Here is an 18,018-nt window from a genome sequence, read left to right on the forward strand (position 1 = left end):
CTGGTCATCGCTGGATGAGGGTGGGAAGAAAGAGAACCTGATGGGGAGGGGGTCACAGTGAGCACAGGCTGCTCCTCTGTCAGCTGGCACCACAGTGGTGGGGTGTCTGGCCCGGGCTCAGGGCCTTTCTCCTCCCACCCCATCAGGAGCAGGTCTCTGCCCCAGCCTCCCACACCCACCACTCAGAAGGACCACCCCCTCCAGGAGCAGAGCTTTAATTCCAGAGTTTTAGTGTATTTACAAAAGTCCACAGCTCCAGCTGGCGGCCCCATTGTTCTGTGCTTGCCCCTGCCTTCGGACAGGTCAGCTCACTCTGTGCTTGTCCAGGCAGGGGGCAGAGGGGTGCCCAGTTTCTATTAGTGTAACATAATTGATACAAAGATCGCTTATCTACTGTGAAAAAGGCCCAGAGCCAGCCAGAGGCCTCTAGGCTGTCTTGCTTGGTTCTCCAAACCCAAAATGGGCGATGAGGCAGGGCGCCCCCTATCGGCAGCCACTGGCTTGGGCTCCGGGCACACTCAGCCTCTCTCAGGATCGCGCGCGCGCGCGCGCACACACACACACACACACACACACACACACACACACACCTGTCACACACACAAGGCTGAGCCCCCGGCAGTGCTCCGGCAGCTGAGAAAATCTATGTACACTGAGAGAGTAGCACCAAGTAGGCGGCTGACAGCCATGCCGGCCCCTCCGAAGCCCTTGTCCAGAAAAAGGGGTCCGAAGGGCATCTCGCACGGCCCTTCCGAGCTGCCCAGCCAGGAAGCAGCGGTCCTCCGAGCAGGCCCCTCCCGGGGCGGGGCGGGGCCTCATCGCTGGAGGCGGGGCGCCGGCGAGAGGGAGGCGGGGGCACACAGCGCCTCCTCGATGTCCTCCAGGCAGCCGAGCAGGTCCATTTCGCGGAGCACGCGGCCCAGCGGCTCCAGCGTGGCTTCGCGCCGCGGCGTCCGCCGCCGCCAGGCCGCTAGCATGCTGTAGTGCGCCTCCCGCAGGCAGCGCCCGTTCTGCAGCTCCAGCCGCTCGATCTCGTGCTCGCTCAGCCCCAGCCGCCGCACGAACTCCTTCCAGCGCGACGGGGGCACGCCGTCCACCACGGCATACAGCGTCGCCGGGTCCGCCGGGTCCGCTGCGGGGAAGCAGGCAGTGAGCCTCCGGCCGCGGCAGCCCGGCCCCTCCTGCCCCCCCCCCTCCGCGCACGCGCCCTCTGGAGCCCCGCCCACCTGCCCCGGCTCGGAACTCACCTTCTGGGCGATGAGCGTGTGTGCTGTCCTCCCACTTCTGAACAGGGGTGGGGATAGGGGTGGAGGTTGGAGCCGCGGTGAGGATAGGGCCAGCCTCCTGGTAGGGTGGAGCCATCTCTCCAGAGACTGATGCAGCCCTGAACTTCGACCAGTCACTGGGGGTGAAGACGGACCTGGGGGTGAAGGTGGGGTTGGGGATGGGAGTGAAGCCCGTGGTGGGACTGAAGCTCGTGGTGGGACTGAAGCTCGTGGTGGGACTGAAGCTCGTGGTGGGACTGAAACCTGGAACGGAGGCCAGGGTCTCAGGCTCCCCCTAAAAGAGAGAAGGCACAGCATTAGCAGAGGAGAGGAAAAAGAGCCCCAACCCTCTCTACTCTGGAAGGGGGTTGGGACTAGAGGGAGTTAGGGGTGGTCGAGGGTCATTTGAGTCTCACAGGGTTATAATGGACAATCAGGGAAGATCGGGGGTAGGTTCCTAGTTTCATCTTACCTCTTTTGTAGGTGTCGATTTCCCACAAACTGAGAAAAAAGAAACAAAGAGTCACAAATTTCACTTCCTTTCTCAGCCCTGGCGCCCATATTGGGGCTGGCCGTGGGGACTTGTGGTGACACGCTTCAGGGCCAAAGTGGCCCCAGGGACAAGAGACCTACTGATGCAGTGTGACCTCTCACAAGCCATCAGGGCCTCCTCCTGCCGACGGGGTTCTCGGCAGCAAACTAAGGGGACACTCCTCATTTCCCTCATCGCTGGTCAATCTTGCCCACTCACCCACCTCCCACATCCCCGCCAGCACGCTTTCCCCTCGCAAAGGCCCCACTCACTCACCAATGGAGAAGAACCTGGGCTTCTGCCTTTGGTAGCGGCACATTAAAACAACGGAGAAGGATAAAACGCAAATACCAAAGATCACCACCAGGGGCAACAGCACTGTGGTACCTGGAGATGAGGCCGACTGCGGTCAGAGGAGGGGGCAGCAGGGGGGGCTGGGTAGGTGGAGGGGCAGAATTTGGACAGGGCAGGTGAGCATGGGGACAGGGTGACTTGTCCTCACCTGGGTCCTGAGGGTCCTTAACCGTTTCCATTGGGGGTAGACACAACTTCGTGCAGTCTGTGTTTTTCTTACAGCTAAAAGAAGAGATCCGCAGGTGAATAGGGGCCCTCCCATAAGAGGAAGACAGGGGAGAAAGACAAAGGAAAAAAAAAAAAAAAAACCCACGTTGTTGGAAATTCTTTGCTTTACAAATATTTTAGCTCTCTCTTGATATAACGGAAATTAAACCTCTCCTGGGAAATTAAGCCTCTCCTGATGCACAGGAATGAAAGCTAGGTTAATCACAGAATCATTTAATTTTAGAACCGGTCTTGAGGAGGCTGTGTAGAAAAAAATTAAAAGCAGTGAGAGGCGGGGCATGAATTCCAGCCCATTCATTGGCTAGCAGTGTGACTCCAAGTAAGTCATTTCACCTGTGAGCCCCAGTCTGCTCCTCCCTAAAATAAGGCTCTTACCCACCTGCCAGAATCGAGGAACAAGTGAGATCAGTCTGCCTGACATATAGTAAGTGCTCAGTACATAGGGGCGGTCACTGAATTGTTTTCCTGATGAGAATCCCATGGTAAAGAGAGGTCGGAGAGCTTTTTCTTGAGATCACATTGCTGGTGACAATCCCTGACTTTGAGAAAGGGGTCAAACGTGCATGTGAAAAATTTTAAAATAGACGTTGTTGGGGACAGTCAGAGAGCACTCTAGAACAAGCCCATTTTCCCCTGTTGCAAGTTGTCACTGGGCAGCATGGAGTGATGAGAACTTCACAGAGTGCTAGAAGGGACCCAGGGGAAGGTGAATTCTCAGCAGGAATCCGAAAGCAGGAAGAGGCACTTTTGCCCACCTCACAAGCTCATGTGAGAACCTCATGGAATGAGTGTGAAAGCTCTTTGAAGCAGCAGAGCGGACTATTTAATAGGAAAAAAAAAATCCAGTGTCAGACACTTTGTAGCTATACAACTTGCCAAGTGGATGTCATTATCCTTACTTTATTATTTTTTTAAATTTTATTTATTTATTTGACAGAGACAGGCAGTGAGAGAGGGAACACAAGCAGGGGGAGCGGGAGAGGAAGAAGCAGGCTCCCAGCAGAGGAGCCTGATGTGGGGCTCGATCCCAGAACACCGGGATCACGCCCTGAGCTGAAGACAGACGCCCAACGACTGAGCCACCCAGGCGCCCCCATTATCCTAACTTTAAAGGTGAGAAAACTAAGGCTCCGAGATGTTAAGTAACTTGCCCAAGGTCACACAGCCTAAGTGGCTCGGCTGAGATTTAAACCCAGGTCAGTTGAACTTGAGAGCCCTCAGAGTTACTTCTTTGCACGCGCACGCGAGTGTGCAAGACCAGGCTCTGTGGAGCCAAAAAAGGTGGGGAGGCTTGAACAGAGACTGGGGAAGTAATACCATATTGCAGCAAAGATGCCATCAATAATAAGAAGCACCATTATTTACATATTACACACACACACACACACACACACACACACAGAGCTGCCAGTTAAACCATGATACATCATCAATTGTTAGATGCAGTGTGATTTCATCCAGGTGAAAATGCACGTCCTAGAATCAATGAACTGTAATAGACCCTGTCACCCCCAAATCCAAATGTCTGAATTAAAAGAACTGCAAGTCCATGAAGTATGAGCCTCTATTCCTAAAGACTTCTTCAGATTTTTAGGAGCAAGTCCCCCCGGGGCGGGGGGGGGGGGTGTAGGAGGAAGGACTGTCTGGTGTTTTGACACGAAGCGTCAACCACTCAAGCCAGTAAGAGAGCATTCTGGGGTGTCTCCCTTGTCCTGCTGTTGGCTCTCACCTGCAGACACCCCATCCCACCCCAAGCCCCCTCCCCACCCGATCCAGAGCCCAGCAGCTAGCAGAGATACTCACTGAACACAAGAGACGCACTCATTCTCTCTTAGAAAGAAGCCCGCGTGGCAGGTGCACACGGTGTTCTGTCTCTCCTTACCTGTGGGGAGATGCAGCACAGCTAGGGGAGGACCGCCCTGCACCCCGAGGACCACGGGGAAAGCCAGGAGCGGCAGGGGGCAGGCGGCCAGAGTGGAGGTGGTCCCACAGACTTCGGGAGTGGGAAGGAGGGGAAGTGTTGCGTCAGGGAGAGGGGGCGCAGAGGCGGAGAGCTTCCTCCTGCGACGGGGCCACCCTGGGGCAGGGAGGGGGCTGGGGTCGGGAGAACCGTGCTCACAGGAGATCTGCACCGTGCCGTTGAGGCAGAGGCTGCAGTTCACGCACTGGAAAAGGGTGTCACTCCAGTAATAGCGGTACTGGTTCTCCCGGCAGCCACACACGGTGTCCCGGTACACGGTGCAAGGAGAAATCTCCACCTGGTTCATTTCTGGAGAGGGGAGGAGATGGGTGTGAGCCCCCGCCCCGCCTCAGAGTGTGTGTTTCTCTGTACACACGTCCGCACCCACGCATTCACCCATGCACGCGCATTCCCGCCCACGACCGCCAGCAGAGATCTGTCTGCCCTCACGCGCAGACAGGTGTGCACACTGCTCTAACCTAGCCGCTGTTTAGAGCCCCGGCCACCTCCTGAGACTCACCTTTGCGGCATTTGGAGCAGCTGAGGCACTGTCTGAGGTGGTTCTCGGAAGCTGTGAAGGTGCCGTTTTCACATTCCCTGCAGTCCGTGTCCAGCCCTGGGCCAGGACAGTCATCATACAGGTAGGTCCCTGTGATGGGGTGGCAGGTGGGGTGGCAGGGTTAGGTGTCAGCGAGAGCTCAAGGAAGGAGCCCCATGCTAGAGAGAATGGCCAGGGCCACCCCCCGCCACCAAGTCTCTAAGACAGGAAAGAAGGGCGAAAATCCCAGCCCAGGAGAGGCAACAAAGTTAAGAGACTGGAGGTGAGAGACCCCCAGGTTCTAGAACCTCTGGAAAAGGCAAAGGAAGAAGCAGGACCCCATCACTGAGCAGGTTCACCGTTAACTGCTTTCACCTACCTTTGTGGCACTTTGTACAGCAAATGGAATTATCTCGAGGGTGAATATATTTTCCTTGAGGACACAGAATAGCTCTCTTCTCCCGGTCCCTGAGGAGAGGGACCAGTGCCGTAACCTGTAACGGGTATATTTCCACCAACAGAGCCAGGAGCACCTGTGGAAGAATCAGACAGAGGAGAGCCCATCAGAAGAGGGAGGGTGGGAGCCACAGAGATAGCAAGTCCGAAGCCTTCCCAGCTCAAGTCCTTTCTCAGTGGAACATTCCCCCCAGGCCACTCCCACTCCCACTCAGTGTTCTTCCTCTAAGCTTAGACAGCTGGCCCCATGTGATGAGTGCTTAATTCTTCCCTAGTTGTTCTATGGACTAATTTTTGTCCCTCCAAGTCAAGGCTCGTGGACCCCAGCCTGGGCCCTATTTGATCCTTCTTTCCCAATAGCAGCTAATAGTGCTGGACACAGGGCAGGTGTTTAAGGAATGCTTTTTTTTTTTTTTTTAAGATTTTATTTATTTATTTGACAGAGAGAGAGACAACACAAGCAGGGGGAGCGGGAGAGGAAGAAGCAGGCTCCCAGCGGAGGAGCCCGATGTGGGGCTCGATCCCAGGACCCCGGGGTCATGCCCTGAGCCAAAGGCAGACGCTTAACGACTGCGCCACCCAGGTGCCCCTAAGGAATGCTTTTTTGATTGGGAACTGGCAGGTTACCTCAATTATGGCCCTTCCTTCCAACAAGGAGCCCTAAGGATTGGGGTGGTGTTTCCCCACCCAGGGGCTATGTTCGCAGTGTATTCACTTTGTGAACGTTCACAGAGGTGAACAGTTAGGATCTGTGCACTTTCCTGGATTGTGTTATACCAGTAAAAAGTTTTTTTATAAAATCAGATTGGCGCGGAAGTTAATTGATGTTTCTGTGGGCACCATTCCAGGGGAGTGGGCAGAAGCAAAAGGAAGAATTTCTTTATAAATCTCTATCAGAGCCTCACTTAAGATTTTGCCCTCAGACTCCAGGCCGTATCCCCTTCCACCATTAAATCTGCACAAAGGCCCCAGATTGGCCAGGGCAAATGGGGAGGGGAGTAAAAGGGAAAGTTTCGGGTCAGGAACGAGGTAGGTGATTGACGAAGTTTAGGGGCAGGCAGGAGTGGACAAAGGCATGTAGATTATACACAGCTACAGCTGGCCAGAGGCTGGTGGTCCGGCTCAAAGGACCATCAAGTTGAGAGCTGAGGGTGGAAGGGAGTCCTGAAGCCCTCTGCACACCAGGGCATTCTGGGAGCCATGTTTTACAGCCTCAGGGAGAGCCCACGGCCACCGAATCACTTGCTCAGTTCTGGCTTCCAAGCCAGGGACAGCAAAGCCAGGAGTCAGTGTCGACCTCCAACCCAGACTTTGCCCCGTGTTCTCCGGGCAGCCTCTTTCTGGCTTTCCCTGGGCCTTGATTTGTTTTTCCCTATGCTATAAGAGCCGCTTTATGTAAAGATAAGAGGAGGTCCTCCAAGTGTGTTAAACACTGGGGAGCAACACGGTAATCAGATGACAGAAACCCCAGTCTGGGACAGGCGGGCATGGCAGCCCACAGCCCAGAAGGCAGGCAGGCAGGCAGGTAGACAGGCCATGCTCGGAAGCACCCTCTGGGGGACGCTGCAGCCTGGAAGCTGGAGCCAGGAACAGAAGCTACCCTGTGAAACACAGCAGCAACAGCACCCCTTGCCCTCCCCACCCCCTACCCTCACAGGGCTGCGCTACCCTACTCAGAGGGCAGCACCCTCCTTGGCCCACTCCGGAACTGTTATCTCCCTTGAACAAGACTGGGGCATCCAGGGCAACAGGAAGAGTTTGGGGTGGTTATGGGAACAACTTCCCAATCCTGAAAGTGTGGTTCCTTTCCCTGAAGAAGAGCTCTCTGCGCCTAAGGTTACTGGCACTTGAAATTCCACGCGGGCCCGCCCACCCCCCACCCCCAGGAGCAAAGCCAACCCACAGAGACAGTCAGGAAGAAAAACTAGGGGCTCGGTCCAGGACAGCCTTGGTGGGGAGCTTTTCAGGGACCACTGGCCTGTGAGGAATAAGCTTCCTGGGAGCAGGAGCCAGGGAGGGAGAGAGGCTGTCTCAAGCCTAGTGTCTCACTCCCTATCCAGCACTTTGGGGGTTAAGTGAGATCCGGGAAAGGGAAATCTTTTCCCAGCAGCTCCGCCCAGTGACTCAGGCCAGGGAGGGAGGGCATCTAGGGGAAGGGAGAGAGAACCAGCAGCTTCCCCAGCTCCTCAAGGGTCATGAGTCAGCACAAAGACTGAGGGACCAGCCAGCCATTAAGACCCCATCTGAGCCCTTCCTCCTGTGGCCAGGCTCTCCCTCCAATCCCCACTCAGAGCACACTTCCTCCGCCTCCACTCCAACCCCTCCTCAAAAGAGCCAGGCAAAGGACCCCTGTCCCACTTGGCCTACATATTTCGGGAAATGGCTCCCTCTCCCATTCCATCCCAAAGGGAAGTCTCCTCAACCCCTGGCTTCCTCCCATCGGGTCACTACCCACCCCTCCCTGAGGGGCCTCTCGGCTCCTTCCCGCCCCTCAGCATCCTTTCTTTAGACCAGGCTCCGCCCCGACTCCTCCTCCCCATTCAACCAGTCCCCAGCAGAAAGGCCCTTTCCCTGGGTTCTCACAGGAGCCCCCTGACACTCCCCAGTTCCAAAAGAAAGCAAACCAAGCCTGCCCTCCCACCCGGGGTTCACTGCATTCCCACAGCCCGGCTGGTTCTGGCCAGTGGGGTTGGGGTTGGGGACCTCCCTGGGGTCCCCAAACAACCCTTAGGAAATAAGGCCAGTTCTGAGTCTCCACAGCCCTTCCCCCGCCCCCCAAGTCCACTGGCAGCACAGGAAACATTCCAGAGCCCTGAACGCCCACGTCCAGTAGTGAGGAAGCAGGCGAGAAGAGATGTAAGACAGCCAGCCCTACTTCCCAGGTCCCTGATAGCCCCCAGCAGTGCCCCAGCCAGCCCTCTCTGACCCCTAGCAGCCAGGGCCTCGGGCCCACACCAGTGGGCACCACCGGCTCCAGGGAGCAGGTCCTCAGCAGCTGCCTCTTGCAGCTAAATTAGGAGGTGAGCAAGCTCTGAGCCCAAAGACCCTAGCCAGCCTGCACCTGTCATCTGGAGCAGGGGAAAGGCAGGAAGCTGGAAGGTGCCTGTGGAGAGGCAGTTGAGGGGGTGGCCCAGCACCCCTCCAACTCCCCCACAACTTCCGCCTGGGGAGACTTTAAAGTGTGACTTCCTGTGCTGGGGCTGCAAAGGGGGCGGAGAAGCTGAGAGAGCGACCCTGTGGTCTAACCCTGACCCAGCACCTCACAACCTTAGCTGTGCCCTTCCCCTGCATTAATTTGTTCATTAAATTAAAATATGTTTGTTCTTTGTGAAAATCTTTGAGGAGCTTATGACAGCTCAGTCGTGATTCCACCTCCCTCCCCTGATGCCTTTCATTAATGCCGCTTACTTCCTCCACTCAAGCTCGTTAGATGTTCAGCCCCCTGTGAACTTCAATACCATGAATTAACTATATCTACTTTTGGCTCTTATTACAATATAATTATCCTGGGTGAGTAGATATGATCTCCCCAAAGAGACCATAAACTCTATGAGATGAGCGATCAGAGAGAGTGTGTGGTCAGAGATAGTGTCTTATCCTCCTGGGTATCTTCTCGGCTCCCAAAATGAGAGGAGCAAAATAAATAGAGATTGATCGGCCAACCTAACAGCTCATCTGTGCTCCACTCGGTTGAAGCCAGTGCTTCCCAGAGAGGGAAGCAGAGAGTCAGTGCCCCTGGTAGGAACATACTTATCTCCGGGGGAGAGTTCTCAAGCCATGCCCACTCCTTCCCTCACATGTACACACACGGACTCCCCCACTGGAGAGTCTGACGAGTGTTCCTCTCCTCTGAGCATCACTGGTGACTGAATGCAGCCCATACGAATGATAGGAAGGCAGATAGGAGTTTGAGAAGCCCTGCTCTAGCCTGTTAGACGCGCGCTTCATCTGGCTATTCCTGAACCCTTAACATGCCCCAAACTCAATGGATCCATCTCGGGGTCTAGACAAATGTCACACCACCTACCAAGAGCTCTGTCACCCTTCTGTCCTCGGGCCCTCCCCCGCCGGTCCCGATCCTGCGGACATTGGGTCTGTCGGTTTATCTTGCCAGTCCTTCTTCTGTGATCTCTCAGTCCTGTCCATACCCATGGGTTGCCTCATATGTGGATTATTGCAACTGTCTTCCAGCTGACGGCCCAGCACCAGCCTCTTTCCTGCTCCAATCCGTCCTACACACATTCTTATCCATGTTCACACTTCAGCTTGTCCCCACACGTGTGGGAATCTTCTTCTCCAGGGCTTGACCTGGAACATCATTTCCACAGGTCACTCCTTCCCTGACTGAGTGCTTGTAAAGGTCCCTCACTGCTACCCGAACACGTTCCCAGACACCATAGGCCCTCAGAGGACCGTTTCTTGAATGAATGAATGAATGAATGAATGATCATCTACGTGGGACCGCAGTCAGGATTCTCTCTTTATCCCCTCCCCCACGCCCTCCGATTTTCTCATTCTCATTCCTTCTTGTTCCTCAACACGCTCCTTCCACTCCAGCCACGGTGTTCCGCTTCCTGCCACCACTACCCAAACACAAATCCCACCTCTCCCTTCCCCTACTCTCCCTCAAACCAGTCTCCCTTCTTTCTCGCCACGCTGCCAGTCAGTGACTTCAAATCTTAGCTCCAAATCCACTTTTCTATGAGGTTTTCCGTTCCTCATTCCATCTGACCAATGCCTGCTCCTTGATTCATGCAACGAAGAGTTAGGAAGCACCATCTCGGGCTAGGCCCCGTTTGGCTGCTAGGGGTCTAGAGCGAATACCGCTCACGCTGTCCAGTTCTCGGCTGGGTCAGAGACAGTCCCTCGTAGGCTCTGCAGTCTAGGCAGGGGGTGTGCCTGGAGCACAGACACTGGAGCTGAGGCAGCTGGAAAATGCCCATTCCCTTCCCTGGTTCTGCCTCCCACCGGTGTTCTAGGACACCACATCAAAACACTTTGTGGGCATTTTCCCCCAGACTGTTCTGAAACCATTTTTTTTGCTGTAAGCTTCTTGGCTCCCAGACTGTAAGCTCTTTGAGAACAGCAAAATCCTATGAGCTTTGTCACAGTCTCTCCAGTATTCTTCCCCACTACCCCCTACACACGGCAGCCTCCTGTGCTCAGCGCTGCCCACTGAGTGGTGAGCAACTGAGCAGCTCACGCAGTCCTCGCAAACCTTCTGTTTCCCCTCCAGCTCCAGGGTGAGCTCGGGTCCCTTCCCCTCCAGCCCCGAGGCCCTTTCCGTTATCCGTTCAGACTCCCCATACCCTCTGTTTTCTGAACACAGTCACCACCAAGCAATTACTACCAATACTTCTAATACTAACGAGACAAATGGAGCATTTATTGAGCGCTTTCTATTTGCTGTACTTTATTCCTCCACTAGAATGTAGACTCCATGGCGGCAGAGGGTTTGTTCACTGCTGTAATCGCAGCACTTAAAACCCCAGCACGGACCCAGCACTTGATAAGCTGAATACTTAACCCACAGTTGACCATTGAACAACGCAGAGATGAGGAGCGGCGGCCCCTCCGCTTAATGAAAAATTCATGTACAACTTCTGACTCCCCCAAAATGTAACCACTCATAGCCTACTATTGACAGGAAGCCTTACTGACAGCCGGAACAACTGATGAACACGCATTCTGTAGGCTGTGTGTAGTATACACCGTAGTCTTAGAATAAAGCAGGCTAGAGAAATGAACATGTTATTAAGAAAATCACAAAAAGGAAATTCACTTACAGTACTGTATTTAATGGAAAAAATCTGCATGTAAGTGAACCCTCGTGGTTCAAACCCATGTTATTCAAGGGTCAACTGTGTATCAATCTATTTAATCTTCAAAATGACATTACGAGGTAGTGTTTATTACATACGTTTTAGAGATAAAGAAACTAAGACATGGAAGGTTCTGTAGCCCGCCCAAGTTCAGGCAGCTAGTTGGTGAGGGAGGCAGGATTTGAATCCAGGTGACCTACCCCTAGAGAGAAGAGAAGTAAGACCAGGCAGCGGGATGGGGGTGGAGGGAGCCTGGGAGAAGGACCGCCTTGAGAGAAGTCAAGAGCCGGGGCTGGGGAGGCAGGAGGTGGGACAGTGAGAACAGAGAGACCCAGATAGAGAGAGGTGCTGCCTGGTGAATCAGGGTCTAGAAATGTGGACTCCAGCAGAGAAGAGAGGGAGAGGGAGAGAAAAAGTTTCAAAAAAGGAGACTCTCATGGGGAAACTGACAGAAAATGAAGGCATGCTTAGGAGAGACAGGACAAGACCCAGAGGAGAGGAGAGTGGGGAGGACGCAGGCCAGGGAAGGGCAGAGACCCAGCACAGGCCAGGAAAATCCACCCCAGGTGGCGGGAGAGAGGGGCTCAGGGCATGGCACAGGACGGGGGATCAAGAAGACACTGAAATGAGGCTGAGGCACAAGAAAGGGACATTTTCCAATGACGAAAACAACTTTCTACTAACTTCCCCAAACCGAGCTGAAAAAGAAGAAACCAAGAGATTGTTGTTTAGGCCTGTAGGAAGGGAGCTGGAAGGCTGGCATAGGGACAGGGACAGGGACGGGACCAGGTGAAGGTGGTGCTGGTTGTCCAACAGAGACCACCCACCTAGAAGCCGAGCCAGAGGCAGAGGGTGAGGAATGCCTCCAGGTGGGCGTCCTGGCCCTGGGGAGGGCACTGGGGACGCTCTCCACAGGGTTGCCCTGCCCCTATTCAGTTCCCACTCTACTCCCAAATACCCCCCTCCACACAGGCACCCACACATAGCATCCCAAACTTACCCACCAGCCCATGTCCATTCCCGGACTCAGTTTCCCTCTTCACTAGCCTCCAACTCCTACCCTCTGCCAGGGCTTGCTCAGCTAGAGCCCACAGGCAGCCTCCCCTCTCCCAGCCCCGCACACACCCGCTGGCCAGATGACCAGAGGACAGGACTCTGAATCATCTGGACTCCGAGGACTGAATGTCCTTCTTCCATTCCTGTCCTTACTCTCCCGAATCTGCCCCACCCTCGGGGATCACCTGCCCCCACACTCCTGGCCACCTCCTAGCCCCAGCGAACTTCCTTGGCTGTCCTCGGGTTCCCTTTCACTGTCCCCCTGGCCTCTGACTCAGGGCCGGCGGCCGAATGTGGAACCCGAACTTCTGGCCGCGTTTGAAGTGGGGCCACGCTGGCCGGAGGCCGGGGGCCGGGGCGAGGGCCCACTCCTGCGGGGCGGGCCCCCCACGCCTCCCCCCAGCCCACTCGGCCTTCGTCGCGGGGCTCACCAGTGGCAGCAGCAGGCCGGGCACGGCGGGGAGGCCCATGTCGGGCCAGCTGTGGCCTCTCACTCCCCCATCGGGGCTCAGGCGGCGGCGGCTGCGGCGGCGGCGGAGTCCGGGAGGCGCGGGCCCGGCAGGTCCCGGGAGGAGCCCGGGGCCGCGGGCTGGGGAGCTGAGGTGGAGACTGGGGTGATGATCACCGCTCGGTCCCCAGCCGGGACCTCCAAACCCAAAGGCCAGAGCTGGAGCCCCAGTCCTGAGAACTGGGAGAAAATTAAAGCAAAGAGAGAGCGAGGAGGTGGGAGGGAAGGGAGAGTGGCAGACGGGGTGTTGCAACTGCGGGACAGGAAGAGCCTGGGGGAGGAGAAGGGAGGAGGCGGGAGGAGGGGGCGAAGGGCTGTAACCCTTTGGAGCTCAGTCAGAGGCGCGGGAGTCCCGGATCCCGCGGCCTCATGCCCCCAACCCACCAATCCCACTCCTCCCGACCCAACCCCGAGGTGCAGTAAGCCCCTCCCTCCTCACCCCGTCACCCGACGTGAACAGCAATAAACCGACTCGGGGCTTTGGAGTCACATTCACTGGGTTCCAGTTCAGAAGGCTCCACTTTTTAGCTGGGTGGTCCTGAACCAAATACCTACACTCTGTGAGTCTGTTTTTCGATGCGCCGTGGAGAGAACCTAGCTCCTGGGGTGGCTGTAAGGACTGACTGAGACAGGACAGGTTAAGGGTCTGACCCATGACAGGTACTCACGTTCCTCAGTAGCTCTTCCCTTGCCCCAGACTTCTCCGCTGACCCTAATCTCCCACTTTCTTGGGTATTTATCCCTCCAACCCAGACTCGGAGTGAACCCTCACCCTGGTTTTCTGCCCTGACTGGGGCCCTGACACCCTCCCCCACTCCCGGGCTCATCCACTCATTAGGTATTTTGGCTCATCCACTCTGCTTGGCTAGGGCCCCCAGCTGCTGATCCTGGCTCTCCGACGAAAAGTCGGGGCACCTTAGGCAAAACCTCCACCAAGCCTCATTTACTGAGAGTAACATTGCCTGGCCCACCTACATGGGGAAAATGATGTCATGAGGATTAATGAGATCATATCTGTGAAAATGCTTTGGAAATTACAGAAATCTCTATCATGTTTTACCAGTACATTCTCAGTGCCCCTCTCCCAAATACTCTCTGATTTATCAATCCAAATTGACGTTAGACATAATCTACCACAGCCCTCTGTTTTATAGATAAGAAAACTGAGGACGGGAAACATGCATGGCTTGATCTCTGCACAGCCAGCTGAAACCCCCGAGCTCCAACTTCAGTCCAAAGGTCCGTTTTGCTTAGACAACATTGTCACTTTTCTATCTGTCCCTTTGAGTCAGACACCACACTCTAGGTATTTCAGGCCACCCCCCCTCCTTTGTGCAGGATATCTCCCAGATGAGTCCCACAACAAGAATACAACGATCACCCAAATATCCTCGGGGCACAATGACTTTCATAATGCCCAGCCTAGGCCCGAGGTCCCCCAGCCGCTGAGGTCGCTAGAAATGCAGGGAGACCGGAGAGGTCTTTGTGACTCGGAATCAGAGCTCCAGGCCCCTTCTCTGACCGCACCTCTTGGACTCCACCCTCCCTGGCTCTCCCTGGCCTCCCCTCTTTGATCCCAAGGGCAGAGCATCTATAGGTGAGAATGGAGCTCAGGTGCCCCCCACCCCTGGCTGACTTCACCCCATCCTCCAGCTTCTGAAAAAAGAAGTGTTTACCACATATTAAACATTCAATAAGTGGTAGCAATGTTAGGAGTTGCACAATTAATAGTATTCACAATTAATAACAACTTTAATGCCCTATTTTTAATGTTATAAGGAATTTTTAATAGTCTCTGCCAACTCTCAAAGCCATTACACATACCCTGGCACAATAAGAGAGTTTTTTTCATTGTTTAGGATAAATGTGTATTTACTTTAAATTTTGAAAAGTGTGGTATTAAATTGTTCAATAAAACTCTGTCTTAAAAAGATGGTGAGAGGGGCGCCTGGGTGGTGCAGTCGTTGAGCAACTGCCTTCGGTTCAGGGCGTGATCCCGGCGTTCTGGGATCGAGCCCCACATCGGGCTCCTCCACTGGGAGCCTGCATCTTCCTCTCCCACTCCTCCTGATTGTGTTCCCTGTCTCGCTGGCTGTCTCTCTCTGTCAAATAAATAAATAAAATCTTTAAAAAAATTTTTTTTAAATAAAATAAAATAAAATAAAAAGATGGTGAGAGGTTGGTGCTTCTAGGAATATGAAAGGCCAGCTAGTCTCATGGTGGAGGTGAGAATGTGGGCATGACCTCTCCAGGGGAAGAAAATTTTTTCTTGGTGAGGGAGGGAATGGCAGAGATGGAGAAATAGGAGAGGGGCGAACTAGAGGATGACGGAATTGGCTGTTAGTGCTCTTCCCTGTCACAATTCTCTCACAAACACACACACACACACAGCCCACAACAGCAGAGTGATCGAAAGGACACTGGACTCCAAGTCTGGGTGACTTGGGTTCTAGCCCCAGCCCCGTCATCCGACTCCATGTCTCAAAGGGAGACAGGATGGGTCATAGCAGGAGACCTGGCTGGTTCTGTAAGAATTAGGAGCTTGGGCAAGTCACTTCACCTGCCAACCTTCTCAATAAGGAAAAGAAGGCAACCTAAACCCTTTCTTTTCTGGCACCCATTCTGACTCCTAACCCTATAGATAAGAGATAAAGAGCTCAGGGTGGAAATGCAGTGGGCCAGGAGAAACTCCAGCGTGGGTTGTTGGGGGAGTGGGGAGGGGGCCGATTGCTGTCATCCATAATAGAGCCAGCTTCGTCCTACAGCCAGAGGAGAGGGGCTGGGGACAGGGAAGGGCAAGGCCCAGAGAGCAGACGAGGACAGGCTGAACCTGAGGGCTCAGACAGAGGAGACTGTTGTGACACCACCATTTTCCCCTCATCAGCTCAAGTCTAGGAAAGGGAAGTCAGAAGTCCTCACGTCAGTTCCTGGTCACAACCTTTTCTACCTCTCTGCTCCCTTCACCGCCTCCCCCTCCTTCCCCAAGGTTCTCATGGCTCCTCAGGACAGGGAAGACTGTAAATGAGAGGGGTAAGCCGAAGGCAGCAGGGAGGTGTCCTCGAAGATGATAAGGAAGAGTAACTTCTGGGCTTCGGGTCTGAAGCTAGAGTGGACAAAGGAACCGGGATTCCAAACTGGGGTTCCACTCACACATCCCTATTTCTCCTTTAATAAAAGCAGGAGGATTCCTGCTGCTGGCTTTGAGGTTCCAGAAGGAAATGGCCCAAGTCTCATGCTCCCCTGCCACCCCACAACTCCAAGGCATTTGATGGGGAGGCGGGCAGGTACGGGTGCTATCTTGTGACTGGGCGGAGAGTGGCGCTCAGCAATTGGAGAGGTGGGTGACTGATGATACTAAGTGAAGTTGGAGAGGGAAAGGAAGTTCAAACAATGGACGAGGGTGAGTCGCCCCAAGCACTGCCCAGTAGATGTCCTGAGGGGAGCAGCAGCATGGCTTCACCCTCCCACCCTAACATGGTGATGGCCCCTCGCAGATGCTCAGCAACGCCCGTGGAAGAGCTGGCAGTACAGTCTGTCTCTGCCAGTGCCCCTGAGAATGGCTGCTTCCATAGTGAAGCCATGGGCTATGGAAGTCTCTCCCCTCCCCCCACCCTGGGACCTCCAAGGAGCTTGGGCAGTGACCCAGGGACTTGCATCCACTCCCTACCCCCTCGATGTGCCCCCGTACAGCTCTCCAGACATTCTTTATGCAGCAAACATTTATTGGGCACCTGCCTACTTGCTCCAAGCGCGACACTGGGCTCGATCCTGAGGATCCGTAAATGAACAGGACTCAGTCCCTGACCACAGGGAACTCACAGTCTAGCTGGGGAGGCTGACACAAAGGAACAAGAAAGCATAAGGCGGCATCCGCTCGCCAACAGATGTTATGCCATGCTGTGGGAGTCCAGGGGAGAGGGCAGTGACCAACTCTGGGGAAGGCAAGAGGGAGCAGAAGTCTTCACGGAAGTAGTGGTGTCGGAGTAGGGTTCTAAGGGATGCATAGGAATTCTCCAGATGGTGTGGAAAGCTTCCAGGCTGAGGAAATAACTTGAGCAAATATGCAGAGGTATGAAGGACACAGAGGCATTGGGGTATGGCTCTGTGGGAGCGCGGGGCAGATGAGGCTGGAAGAGTCCTGGGGCCAACTAGGAATGGCCAAGCCTTTACTACATCGGTCTGCTCCAGCCCCTGCCCTGGGAAGGGGAATTGCCCAAGAACTAACAAAGGGGGCTTTTGGGTGGGGTTCCCCACTCAAGTTCAAGAAGAGGACCAAACATGTCACTGGAGAGCAGCATGGCCAGGCCCGGGGCTGGCTTCAGTCATCTTTGGGTAGGAAATGTGCATGCCTTTGTGTGCCTTTGCTTGTGTTTTGTTTCCGGTCGCCAGTGGTTTCCTAGGAAGGTTCCTTGTCGAAGCTCCAAGTTTCGTTTGGCTGATCCAAGGGAAAAGCGGACTTGTTTGCACTTGGGTAGGGAAATCAGCGTCTTCTAGAGGCAGGACCAGAGGGTACAGGACAGAAGACAGGGCAATTCTGGGCAGGTTCCTTGGCCCCTGTTCGCTGGGCAATTTCGGTAGCCCCTTATCCATCCTGCTTTCCTCCCCCACACCAAAGGCAGTTGGGCAGCTCTGAGAGGAAGTCCCCCACATTTCTTTCATCCTGCCAAGTCTGGTCCCCTCCCACCAGGGGAAGCGCCTGCCTCGGGTGGAGGGGGGACACTCTCCTTACCCCTCAGGGCTCCCCCAGAGTATAGGTGGAGGAGCTAGTCCTCACCAAGCTGGATGGAGATGGGCAGGGGCCCAGCGTGGCGTAGGCAGGTGGAGGGGCTGTCAAGGCTGCGGAAGTGGCAGGGCCCGGTGGGGATGAGGAGGGGGGTGTGGAGTGCGGGCAGAAATGGGGGGGGAGGGAGGAAGCTGGAGTGGAGGCCACCTCCTGGGCACCCCTGCCCCCTCGGCCTGGAGACCAGTACCGGCTTCGGAACCTCCGGAGCAGCATGAGGAATGTGATGACCAGGAGGTCGAAGATGAGCTCCGCCATCTCCACCACAGACAGCACCGAGGAGCCGAACCACAGGCTCCACTGGCTGCCCAGGTTGGACAGGAGGGTGACCGTCTGTGAAGGAAAAGGGCACACTGACCACTAGGACAGAGGGCCCTGGGTTGGCGCTGGAAGAAGAGCCCCATCCCTCCTTCCACAAGGCCCTCACCCACCCCTCTCAGCCTCTTGGTGGTCCCCGGAACGCCTTCTGCCCAAGTCATATCCATCCGGCACACCCTTCCCTCCACCATGCCCAGAGAC

General features: G+C 55.1%; 2 protein-coding genes across 6 annotated transcripts in view; both read right to left on the reverse strand.

Annotated features, from left to right (window-relative positions):
- Positions 1 to 199: 199 nt before the first annotated feature.
- Positions 200 to 13,101, reverse strand: TNFRSF1A (TNF receptor superfamily member 1A). 3 transcript variants are annotated; one of them, XM_026502627.4, is made up of 10 exons: positions 12,643 to 13,101; positions 5,257 to 5,410; positions 4,860 to 4,988; positions 4,499 to 4,648; positions 4,183 to 4,261; positions 2,300 to 2,373; positions 2,074 to 2,184; positions 1,738 to 1,766; positions 1,248 to 1,560; positions 200 to 1,132 (listed from the first exon to the last, which is right to left on the reverse strand). In XM_026502627.4, the coding sequence occupies exons 1-10, from the start codon at positions 12,679 to 12,681 to the stop codon at positions 816 to 818; spliced, it is 1,395 nt and encodes a 464-aa protein (XP_026358412.1). In that variant the 5' UTR covers positions 12,682 to 13,101; the 3' UTR covers positions 200 to 815. The 3 variants fall into 3 exon arrangements, with proteins under 3 accessions (XP_026358412.1, XP_057174938.1, XP_048072596.1); XM_057318955.1 differs by lacking the exon at positions 12,643 to 13,101 and adding an exon at positions 12,156 to 12,618; XM_048216639.2 differs by lacking the exon at positions 12,643 to 13,101 and adding an exon at positions 9,361 to 9,886.
- Positions 13,102 to 16,425: 3,324 nt separating this feature from the next.
- SCNN1A (sodium channel epithelial 1 subunit alpha) overlaps positions 16,426 to 18,018 on the reverse strand; it is a 32,537-nt gene continuing 30,944 nt past the window's right edge. For all 3 annotated transcript variants that reach the window (XM_026502617.4, XM_057318798.1, XM_057318797.1), the window contains one exon: positions 16,426 to 17,832. In XM_026502617.4, the coding sequence (XP_026358402.1) occupies positions 17,452 to 17,832 (381 nt within the window). In that variant the 3' untranslated portion in view covers positions 16,426 to 17,451. The remainder of the gene's footprint in view (positions 17,833 to 18,018) is intronic.

Source organism: Ursus arctos, unplaced genomic scaffold (genome assembly GCF_023065955.2).
Source record: "Ursus arctos isolate Adak ecotype North America unplaced genomic scaffold, UrsArc2.0 scaffold_26, whole genome shotgun sequence".
In the NCBI taxonomy this organism is placed as follows: domain Eukaryota; kingdom Metazoa; phylum Chordata; class Mammalia; order Carnivora; family Ursidae; genus Ursus; species Ursus arctos.